Here is a 12326-nt window from a genome sequence, read left to right as displayed (position 1 = left end):
TATTAGCGATGTCTGCCATGGGCATAGGAGGGAAAATGGCAGCACATGTGTCATGGATTTGTCAAGCTCAAATTAGATAATGCAGCACAGGAGATGGGTATGAGCAGTCATTAGTAGGCCTTCAAGTCAAAATCAAGATTGCTGAGTTCAGTTAGTAAGTACTGGGAGTGAGCTCAGCGTCAGAAAAGGAGAGGCAAAGCCACAGGTCAGAAGATGCCCTGAAATGTTACAGAGTGATAGGTAAGAGGAATCAGGGGATAAGAGCAAAGGATTCCCTGGGTGATTCCTATAGACAGAGCTGAAGAGCCTGTGACTCGATTTTCCAGGCCAGGTAAAAAGTGAAAGCAAGCCTCATTCCTCTCAACCCTAATGGCCTGTCCCAGGCCCCCTTCCTTACCAAGCTCTTGACGATCTTCAGCAGTTCCTCCATGACCACAGCAATGCCCTGGTAACCCAGGAGTCTGCAGATGGTCTTGAAATGAGGGGGTCCCACGAAGTTCCTATAGGAGCTGTAGATGTGGCTGTAGGCAATGTTGAGAGGCTGGAAAACAGAGGATGTGGCCAAGTCAGTGGCAGAGAACTGTGAGTCCTAGCAGGAGGTGTTTCAATCATAGAAAGGATAGAAACTTGATATCCTTGTTCTCTCACTGGGGACCCCTATGAATACATTTTGCAAGCTGCTCATAGAGAATGGTGGTCAGTGACCACAGGATCCAGCGAAGGTCATCAGATGGGGCAGCAGTTCCCTGACAGAAGAGGAGAAAAGGCCTCCAGGTAAATATCTTTTTAATAGGACTCATGCTACCCACAACCGTCCACACACAAACCAGGACTTTCACAATTGAGCTATGGGATGAGGGTGAAACAAATGACTTCCTTTCTCTAGGGGCATTTTCAGTACTAGGAACTGGCTGGAAAGACCATGTGAGAACTCAACAGCTGCTTCAACATTGCCTTCTTTCTACTCTGAGGCGCCTCCACCTATCACAGGGAGGCGTCTTGGGGACCAAGAGGCCTGGGAGGCAGGAGACCCTGCTGAGTGCATGGGAAAATCACGTCGGCTTTTTGAGCCTCAGTTTCTTCATCTGCGAAATAAGGGGGATGGATTACAACAGTGGTTCTGTAGCTTTTCGATTAGCAATTAAAACAAAAAAGATGCCACGGAAGCAAGTACATGAAACAGACAGAAGCAGAGTTGTTCTGATTGGGTGCTGGTTGGGGGCCACCCTCATTGTCCTCTGGACCCCATGAGACACCATCGCTGAATTAGTGGAATCTCTTTAAGATCTTTCTGTCTGAGAATACAGGGCCAAAATAAAGGGCTCTGAATTGGTCTCACCTACCTGGTGATGCACTAAGGTTATCACTGACTTTGTTTTGAAATGCTGCCACTTACGGAGCACCTCACGCCAGGCTTCATGACGCCCTCCAAGTGCATTTTCATTTAATCCACACAACCAATGTATGTGATCCGTGACCCATACAATTCCTGGCCCTAATTCACAGATGAGGGAACTGAGGCTCAGGGTGGTAAGTAGCTTGCGCAAGGCCACACAGTTCATAGGTAACTGAGCCCTGATCTGAACCCAGGTGGCTGTGATTCCAAAGGCCATGTTCTTAACCTCTACCTACAATGGTGAACTTTGGAAGCTGAATTATTACGTAAACCATAACCTTTTTTTTTTTTTAAGAAAAAAACTTCACTTCTAACCTTAGTTCTGAGTATAGTTTTCCTATCAGGAATTGTAAAAATCTTGTACCCAGAACATGCAAATATGGAAAGACCACATCTGATATTCTATTAGCCGAAATTCTCTATAAGCTGGCTAATTAGAAATCCTACATGAATTAAATAGGAACTGTAATGATGCTTTTGGAGTTCTGCAAGATTCTCAACTCTGGAGCCATCAAGGGAGGATTTAATTACGTTCAGTCTAGGTTTTGCATTAAGTACGTTTTACTCTACACGAATTATTCTAAACTTTACGAAACAAGCATCACAATTATAGTACCCTTGAATAATGAGGGTACACGAGGAACACAATTAGAGTGCCCACTAACAACAAGAATTCGTGAGGAATCAGAACACCCACTCATCCAGCAGGTTGAATAACAGTTCTCTTGGTAAGCTAATGCCTATATACGGGGAGGCCTGGAATGTGAGAAAGCAGCCTTCTGCACTCAACACTGGTGTGCTGTCACAGCAAAACTTTGCCTGAGCCTGGGGGAGGGATCCCTTGCAGGTAGTTACGAAAGATTTCTAAATGGTATGGGGCAGCAGTGGTTTATGTAAGGAGGGAAAATATAACTGATTACAAGCATGATGTTCACTGAGTTGATGGTCAGCAAATCCTGGAGTATATGAATTGTTGAGTTTGATTTAGTCAACCATGGGGCCAGCCCATGTAATTTTCTGTGTATGGAGCCAACCATTTTACTGTCTCTGTAACAGGCCACCCTGCCAAATAGGGCTGGGACCAGGGAGAGGTGAGTGAGGTGGCGCTAGGGCACACGTGGTACAAGGGGCTCACCCTCCCAAGTGAATGCATCTTAGTTCTGGCCCTGTAATCAAAGGCCCACTCTGTAGTCTCCTGTTTCCTCTCCAAGGATGAGGCGGGTATAAAACAAACACCAGATACACCATGGCTTACCTCTGGTCGGGGAAGGAGAGTGACTAGAAAGGGGCATGAGAGAACTTTCTAGATGATGGAAATGCCCTACATGTTGACTGGGTTCTTGACTACACACATGTATACATTTTTCAAAATTCATGAAAGTATATGTACACTTAAGATCTGTGCATGTTATTGACTGAATGGTTGTGTCCCTCCCAAATTCTTATGTTGAAATCTTAACCCCCTATTGTGATGGTATTAGGAGGTGGGACTTTTGGGAGGTAATTAAGTCATGAGGGTGGAGTAGTCATCAATGGGATTAGTGCCCTTGTAGGAAGACACATGAGAGAACTCTACGGCTCTCTTTTCTCCATCACGTGGGATACGATGAGAAGAAGGCTGTCTGTAAACCAGGAAGTAGGCTCTCAACAGACACTGGATCTGCTGGCACCTTGATCCTGGACTTCCCACCCTCTAGAACTGTGAGAGATCATTGCTGTTTAAGCCACCTAGTTACTGTATTCTTGTTATAGCAGCCTGAACTAGGACAGTGCATTTTATTGCTTACGATTATACATCAATAACAAAAGTAAATTAAAAAGCCCACTGGGCTATATCATAGCCTAATTTACTTCCCAACATTTGCTTTCAAAGATAAAAAAACATGATTGGAGTTTCATCCAAAAGAGGGCTGCAGCTTAAGCCTGCACAGGCATGTAAGAAGGATGACTGGGCTGTGCTCACAGCCCAAGGGGCCCCTCATGGACTCGTTCCCCCAAGAGAGCTGCCTCCTCACTCCCCACCCACACCAGGTGCTGCAGCCTCTCCTCTGAACCCAGTAAAGCTCTGGGCATGTTCAGTCTTCTTTCAAATATCCTGTGAAAGGAACTTTTGAGCAGCAGGCAGCTTTCAATGGATATCCCTGGAGGGGACGAAAAGCAATCAGCTGCTTTTTTCCCCCTGTGTGATTCTCTGACTTATTTTCTTGCTTTGTCTGAGTCCAGAGTTATTTACTGGGGTGGGCACACCTGATTTCAAATTCCAGTTCCATCAATTTACTAGCTAGATGAGCAAATTACTTAAACTCTCTTAGCCTTGGTCTTCCCTAAGTAAAGATAATAATACCAACTCCTGTAGGGTTGTTGGAGGTTTAAATGAGATGACATACATACAGCACTTGGCATGGTGCCTGGCACGCTGGAAGCACCCACTGAAATAACAGCCCTTCATATTCGTTTTGGTAATTTGGTAAGTAAAGACTACGGAAGTACAGCTTCCTGGTCAAATTTCCCCCAGCAGCTTTGGCTACAGTCATGATCCCCTGAATGTGGACAGTACATCTGTGGGGTACAATTTCATACAACACGGTGTATCCTACACAGTGATGTGACAGAGGGCAGAGCTGAGACCAGCTGACGGAACATACCCAAAAATGCAGATTTTGCTCAATATTTAGAACTTTATAAAAATAGGAGCTGTCCAACAACAGACTGTGCTGGGTAAGGACGGAGACACATGACATAGGGGTGTTAGAAGGGAGACCTGCCTGGAACAGAGGGTTGGAATAGTGTGTTATTAACTCCCCTCTGAAGTGCAAGCTCCAGTGTGGTCCTCCGGGTGCTCATCTTTCTTAGCGGTCTTCTTAACCCCCACTCCCACCCAAGGAGTTTCTAATATAAGTCTCCCTTAGCACTTCCCGGCAAGCACAAATAAAAATATATTTGGGTAGGTGGAAACTGTTCAGCAGCTCTCCCCAGTTCTAGGCAGAGAAGAAGAATTGTGGAATTGTTGTATCACACACAGGGCTTAAAAAAAAATCCCCCTTACAGACCCGCTCAATGCACATAGGAGGCCTCTTGTTGACATTCCTCCATCAGTCCTGGATTCTGGTCTGGACCATTCAGGCCTCAGTGGATGGCCCAAGGACCAGCACGAAATGAGCAGAATTCAAATCCTCCTTCTAAGTGAGCAAGCTCCCCTTATTCCCAACTCCCCCCACCAAAAACACACCACACCCATGCAGGAGGAAACACATACACATGCTGGGAAGTACATGCACACACACCCACGCAGGGCACCCATCTGACCTGCTGGCTCAATAGGAGGCTGGGCCCTATTGAGAAAATGTGGGAATGTGGGAGCCGGGGCATTTTCTGAGGTTTGGCAAAGAAAAACAGGAATGCGACATGACTTCAGACATTGGACACTTGCTACAAATCTCTTAGACTGAACCAACCCTGCTAGCTGACTCAGGCTACAATCAATGTCTGCCTTTCGAAACTAATTATGTACCCTGTTTAGGATGTCTCACTTAAAACCAAGCTTGGTTAAATCGATCCTGCACAAAATAGATACCTTTATGAGATCTCAAGAAATCATCCTGATTCAGGAATTGGAGCATATTATTAATGTGTGACACTGATGCACATTTTTTTAAAGGCGAAACAGTGTGTGTGTGTGTGTGTGTGTGTGTGTGTGTGTGTGTGTGTGTGTGTGTGTGTGTGTGTGTGTGTGTGTGTGTGTTGGGTTTTTTTCCTGGCTGCACCATGAGATGTGTGGGATCTTAGTTCCCTGACCAGGGATTGAACCCGTGCCCCTTGCATTGGAAGTGCAGAGTCTTAACCACTGGACACCAGGGAAGTGCTGGTGTGTATGATGAATACCCCTGAGGTCGAATCAAGGCTCATACTAGGGCAATGTTTAGATACCGATGATGACACTAAACAAAAGACCAAACCCACAATCTCTAAAGACCAAAACATTACTGGGAAGTTATTGGTAAAATTTAAGGAATGATTTGTGCCACAATCTATATCACTTGCAAGGCTGTTTTATGATAGACTCTCTACAAGTTAATTACTCAGAGATATTTTTAAAGTTTCCACTCATATACTAATTTCAGTTACTAGACCAGTTGCTAAAGGCTTTTTACATTTAATATTAACCCTAAGTGACAGAGCTCTTAGGCAGGGGTACTTGGACTCCAAACTCCGGAAGAGGAAACACTTGCTGACTGAATTTCTCCAAAGGTAGTTGATGTTTTCACTGCTTCTGCTGGCTACCTTCGGGTGGCTGGGTGTTTCCTCTGAGGTCTTTTAATTCCTTGCCTGTTCCTGTCACCCTGGAACCCACCAAATTGCGAAGTCCTGCCTCTAGCTCTCTGACAAGTCAACCACAAGGCAAAGAGCTACTGCTGACCACCTATGACTGAAGGTCGACCCAGCAGCACGGCAGTGCATCGAAGAGGCTGGCCAGGAGGTTGGGCTCTGGACCGACAGACCTCAGCGTAGGGCCCTGCTCTGCCACAGCCTAGCTTTGTGATACTGGTCGAGTTACTTAATCCCTCTGAGCCTCAGTTTCTCCCTTTGTACAATGGTGATAAGACGGCCTACCTCAAAGAGCTCCCCCTGGGTAAAATGAGAAAACACATTTTCTCACGCACTGAAATGTTCCCAGTGGTTATTTCTGAGTCATGGGATTTTGACTGCTGTCTTTGAACTTTCTGATACTCTTTATGTACAACGAGCGTGTACATTAAAAAAAAATAAAGCTGTTTTAAGGGGAGAGAAAAGGAAGGAAGCATCATGCAGAGTGCAAACCCTGTCCATTACAGCCTCTGGATGAAGCTATGACCAACTCAGGAAATGGCTCTGACCCACGGACATTTTCTTCTTAATAATAATGGCTACTATTCCTAAGCTCAGCACTAAGAGATGGGTTCGTCTCACTGCTACAACATTATCAGGTGGGTAGTATTGATATTTGCCTTTTACGGAAGAGTCAACCAAGGCCTAGGAAAGTCAGAAAATTTGTCCACAGAGTCAGGATTTGAACCTAGCCTGGGGACTTCAGCCCCTGGGTGCCAATCAGCTTTGGGACCAAGGTATGCTCTCTCACTGCCCTTTCACTGCCACCTTCAGGGAGGGAGCAGGGATCCCGCTCTTGGCTCGTTTCCTCTGGCAATGATTTACTACTGGTGTAAACCAACCAGGGACCACCTGGCCTGACAGCTGAAGAGGCTGCCCCTCAGGTGACTGCAGAAGGGTCCTGCCTGAAGGTGAAGACAGTGAGCCTGGCTGGGGTGCGATCTCCTGAGCCAAGTGTCCCCAGATGATCCGTCTCATCCACAAGGGCTCACTGGCTTCTCTGGGTGCTGCTGGGGAATGGTGATGGCCCAAAGGAGCAGGATAAGCCCTGGACTTGGAGGCAGGGACCCGGGTTCCACTCCTGGCTCTGCCACTAATCAGTCACCCGGCCTGAGGAAAGACATCCCTTCTCTCTGGATCTGCGAACCAAGAGGACTTCTAGGCCTTACATCCTCCAAGTGTCTCAACTTCTCAGATAAAAGGCTCAGGGTGAAAAATGGCATCCAGGAGCATTAAAAATAAATTCTTGTTTTCAGTGGCAAAGGCTTGAGCTCCATCTCGTCACTCCACAGGCCTCCTAACGCTGGTATTTTTATTCCCCTCAAAATAACCTTTTCAAAAGGCATCTGCAAACTACTGCATTGGCCTTTCTGTGGAGAGGACGCTTTCATGCTCTGCAGGGAGTCGCCATTAGCATGCATTACAGCAGATTCTAGACAGACCCCTGGGAAAACTGAATGCCACGGGAGGGAAGCACAGAGCAAGTGTCTAATTGAGGGACACCGGGCATTCCGAGACCCCACGCCCTCACAGAGACCCTTGGCCCAGGGAGGGTCTGTGACTCACCGGGCAACTCTTTATAACTTTTTGATTATCACTGATGTGAATCAAAAGGAGACCTTCCTGGGTCCACTTGGATACTTTGGCCAAGAACCAAGAAGAAAAAAGATGACTTTTAAAAATGCCTAATTTGTGTTATATGATTCAGGTCTAAATCCATCGGAGCTAGGGCTGCTGTAACAAATTACCACAAACATGGTGGCTTCAAACATTCAAACCTCTCACAGTTCTGGAGGCCTGAAATCAAGGTGCTGGAAGGGCCATGCTCCCTCCAAAGGCTCTAGGAGAGAATCCTTCCTTGCACCTTCCAGCTCCTGCAGGTCCCTGGCATTCCTTGGCTTATGGCAGCATCACTCCAATCTCTGCTTCTGTCTTCACATGGCTTCTACCCTTTGCATCTCTCTGTGTATAAACCTCCCTCTCCTTTCTCTTATAAAGACACCAGTCATTGGATTTAGGGCTCCCCCTAAATCCAGGATGATAACATTTCCAGATCCTTACCTAATTAAATTCACAAACTCCCTACCTCCAACTAAGGTCACATTCTGAGGTTCTGGGTGGACCTGAATTTGGTGAGGGGTAGGGCTGGGGAATGCTCAGACCAACTCAGTACGAGTGTCCTGGCGGTTCAGCAAGCCTCACATGGGTTCAGGCCTGGCCAGGGGGGTAGCACTCATGTTTTCTACCTGACATCCTGATCTAGCCCAAGCGATTAGCTTTACAGATGATGGAACTGAGGCCCAGAGAATAGAAGTGTCTTGACCAGTGGCATACAACTAGGTAATGCCACAGGAGGCAAGAATAAAGAAAGAAGAGGGTGTAGAGGTGGCTAAGGAGGTGCGGTGGCAGTGGGGTGGGAGGGGATGAGGATGTAATTACTGTTTTACTTGTGGGAAAACAAGAACGGCAGCTTTGCATTTGCAACCATTGTCCAAAGAAGGTCTAGATGGGGAAAAAAATGATAACTAGCTTATTAGAGACACAATTTAGGAGACTTTGAAGAATTAGTACCACTCTGAGGATCAGTGTGCAGGGGACTGTTTGCCTCTTTTTTCTGGCCCAAGGAATGAGAGCTCCTCTCACTGGGCAAAAGCCTTTCCAGACTGGTCCCTGAAACATCATGCGTACAGATGCCTGCTGGTTGCCATGGTGAAGGATACTGATCTGAAGAAATGAATAATGTGAGCGTTGGGGGCGACAGCGGAATTACTCACACAGTGGTGAGAGAGACATCAAGTAGAGCCCAGAGCAGAGGAGGGAGAAGGCAACATCCTTCAGCTTTGGTCCACTCTGCCTCTGAGGGCTGCGTTCTAACCGGATCCACTGTGAGCATCAGGTAAGGGACACAAATGGCTCTTCTTGGAAATGGAAATGGCTTTTCCTTTCACACTGCTTGGAGGAGGGCCAGGCAATGGTAATACGAACAGCTAAAAATAGGGGGGATTTAAAAACAGAAGCAGTGGAAGAAAAAGAAATAATGGGAGACATTTAGTCGTAAAAGCTGTGAATGCTGCATCTTGACAGAAAGCTCTTCAAAATGTCTGCTGTAGAAAACTCAGTCTGCAAAGACAGATAGCACAGATGTGAGGCAAACAGAAGAGATTCATGACAAGAAACAGCATTCCTGACCACTCCTGATGGGTTTATGAGGGCTATTGCCTCTGTATCGTAAGTAATGAATTAAGCTCTTTTCATTGTGGTCCCTATTTATACGGGTGTGGCGGGGTGGACGGGTGTGTATGAGAAGGAGACCCATGGAGGGAGCGCAGATACTCAGTGTCTCTGCAAAGACTCTCGCTGGAGGGATCTGAGCACACCTGCCTTGTCCCTTTCATCCCCCATTTTTCTGGGAGAAAATTTCCAGCCAAACGGAAAGGAACTCCCCTTCCTGAGCATTTTAGTTCATTGTCATCCATAGAGAAGAAAAACAAGGCCTGAAAAATCGTTCACTGCTGGGCATCTTCCTGTAGCTCACTTCCTCTAGGAGCACGGGCACGAACACAGGTGGTTGGAGGGAAGCAGGGAGGAGAGAAAGCAGCTCGTAATCGAAATCCGTGTGGCTTAATGTCCAATTCAGGTTAAAATCTGATCGACTGATTTTTACTCTGTCATTGCAATCTGAAATGAAACCTTCTGCATTTCGTGTGAGAGAGGAGGGGCAGAGAACTGAGCTGGGTGAGATCTATCCGTGAACATACACAGGTTGACTATGGCTGTCTCTGAATTTTAGCTCAGGGGAAATTCAGTAGAGGAGAACAATATCTCTCAAACACATAGAATTAAAAAGAAACGAAAAAGCTTGAAGATGGCGCACTTTTAGCAAAGCGAGAGGGCTGGCAATCTGAAGAGGGCTCATTTCACGTGTCAGGAAAAACGGCAACCCAGTCTTGGTACCAGCACCTCATTTTGCAATAACCTTCTACGACTAAACCCGGCAGGCTTGTCTTTGTAAATCCAGCGGTTACGTGGCTTTGGGTCTTGTCCCTGTTAGCTGATGGCTCCTCTCAGATTGCTCATCTGTAGAATGGGAATCTAGTTCAGAGGGTGTGATGAACAAAGGATATTTACTCTTATATGTTGAGCTTCTAGTGACCTGTGACATAGCAACTGCTCGCTATTGCTGGTTATTACCATCATTAACAGTCACAGGACCAGCAGTTATCAAACAGCAGCAGTGATGCTGGTATTCGGAGCTGATTATCTTGACCTGTGAAACTAATTTTCTGGGTAGTTCGGCTTTGAAAAAAGCTAACGAATGGACAAAACATGAGCAGAGACTTTGGGGAGAAATCAGCTCCTGCTGAGTGATGATGCAAATCTCCTCCGGCTACGGGCAACAGCACTTGGAAGCTAAAAACAGTGGCCAGAATGTTCTAGATGAATGAGCTCACAGCACTTGGGGCAGAAACAGGAGTTCCAGAGGGAAATTTTAGGTGAAACAACTGCCTGACCTGGAGGTCACAGGCCCGTGGGGACTCACGTGGGGACTCTGAGGCTGTGCTGCTTTGTCCTTTCACTGCCTTTTTTCCCCTTCTTTTTTTAAGGTTTGGGAACAATGTTGTATTTAAAGAATCTGAGCCGCGGCAGGATGAGGCTGGGGGATGTGCATGCATCTCTTTGGGGCCTGACGGCCCCCAGCTTTGGCATGAGACAGCCCTGATTTGAACTGTGGTTCTGCCGTTTCTCGGCGCTGCCTAGCTGAGCACTGTCACCTCTTGGCCTCCATCTCTTTGTCTGTAAATCGGGGTCAATATTAGTCCCCATCTCGAATGCTCAATGAATGGTGGCTATGACTATCATAAATAAACATTTAAATGAGGAGATGACACTCTTCACTTTGATTCTGGTTTCAGAATCGAGATGAACATCGAGGTTGGGAACGTTTCTTATACGGGAGCCATCATTTCCTGGTCGTCCTCGGAGCCCTGCCTGGAGGACTATTACCATATTATGTATAGGCCCAATTGGAACAGCATCTTCTCTGGCTATCTTCGCTACAGCTTCCACCACGAGGAGAAGGTGCCTCGAACAATCAGCTCCGTGGTGCTGGAACACCTCACCCCCTCCACTCTCTACTTCCTGTGCATCAGCTGCAAGAAGATCCTCTTCCCCTACAGGCACTACTGCACCATGTTCCACACCCTGGATAAGAGTCCACTGGCTGCGGGAAGTTCCCTGGTGGACCCCCAGATCTCCCTTTGGGTGCTGATGGCCATTCTGCTGGCCTGCTTCACAGCAGTCTTAGCCTTCATCTGCCTCCAGTTCTGGTGTATCCGTTGCCATGAGCCTCGATGGTCCTACAGAGCCGGCCTCATGGAGGAAGCCAATGGCCTGGTGAGATGGCCAGAGGAGGCCCCGGGTCTGGGTCAGGGGGAGGAAGACCTGCAGGGGCTCCCCCTGGTGGAAGTGCCACGCAAGAACTCCGGAGCTGACGCGGAACCAGAAGCCGCAGTCGCAGCGGCCGAACAGGATGCCCCCGACGTGGGTGCCCTGAAGAGGGAGGGCGGTGTTCATCCTGCCGCACTGCCTCATTTTGGGGAGTGAGAGGTGGAGGGGAGGCAGCCCACATCAGGTAGCTTAAAGCCCTCCACGCAGCAGGTCTCTGGTAAAAACGCATCTGTAGACTACCCATTCGCCTCCCCTCAAATGTCAGAGCTCTGACACATGGACCACCTGGTTGGATGAATGCCCTTTGGCAAAGCTTCTCTAGCTGGAAAACATATAACCCCCTGGTGTGCAAAGGGAGGAACATGGCACCTCTTAGGAGTGTCCATTTAGGGTAGGGTGTCTCAGTTAGGAATTAAAAGCATTATTTCAATATTAAAACAAACATGAATATATTATGGTATAGAAAGTGAAATCTGCATGACTTAAATAAAATGCAAAACTTCCAGGAAATTTTTGAATTGAAGATGGGCTCTTGAGTTATGCTTTCAGTCAGCTCTGCTGTTGTCCAGTCTCCTGGACAGTCTCCTCTGCTGTTGAGGGGGATTATTTTGGAAAGATGTAAGAAGCCTTGCTCTAGAGTGTTTTCCAACTTTCAGCCAATCGCACACCATTTTGTACCCCATCTTCACCTTTTTTTAAACCACAGACTATCTTTACGATTATTAACAATACCTTTTCTTTAAATTGACTCAGTTTTTAAACTTATTTTAAAACATAGGCTTATGCTACTCCCCAAATGAAAAACCAGCACCCTCCTGCTATAAATAGAAGGGAAGATACATAATAAATAGAATGAAAACAAAACAATACTAAATTTGACTTGGATACTATTGCCTACTAAGGACTCTGAGCTCAGGGCCTGCTCTCTCATCTCTGATCTAAAGGGAGATTAGGGCTTCCCTGGTGGCGCAGTGGTTGAGAGTCCACCTGCTGATGCAGGGGATACGGGTTCATGCCCTGGTCCGGGAGGATCCCACGTGCCGTGGAGCGGCTGGGCCCGTGAGCCATGGCCGCTGGGCCTGCGCATCCGGAGCCTGTGCTCCGCAACGGGAGAGGC

The 12326-nt window shown here is 47.1% G+C and overlaps 2 protein-coding genes across 3 annotated transcripts in view; one reads left to right on the top strand and one right to left on the bottom strand.

The window, feature by feature from the left end:
* Positions 1 to 12326, bottom strand: part of CYFIP2 (cytoplasmic FMR1 interacting protein 2) — a 113459-nt gene that overhangs the window by 39651 nt on the left and 61482 nt on the right. For both annotated transcript variants that reach the window (XM_079916544.1, XM_079916545.1), the window contains one exon: positions 398 to 541. In XM_079916544.1, coding sequence (XP_079772670.1) covers positions 398 to 541 — 144 coding nt within the window. The remainder of the gene's footprint in view (positions 1 to 397; positions 542 to 12326) is intronic.
* Positions 10682 to 11365, top strand: FNDC9 (fibronectin type III domain containing 9; the record flags this gene model as incomplete). Its single annotated transcript, XM_079918060.1, has 1 exon — positions 10682 to 11365. One exon carries the CDS (start codon positions 10682 to 10684, stop codon positions 11363 to 11365), a length of 684 nt encoding a protein of 227 aa, XP_079774186.1.

Source organism: Stenella coeruleoalba (assembly GCF_951394435.1).
Source record: "Stenella coeruleoalba genome assembly, chromosome: 3".
Lineage (NCBI taxonomy): Eukaryota > Metazoa > Chordata > Mammalia > Artiodactyla > Delphinidae > Stenella > Stenella coeruleoalba.
The sequence above is the reverse complement of the archived record's forward strand: the minus strand, read 5'-3'. Positions and strand labels throughout refer to the sequence as shown.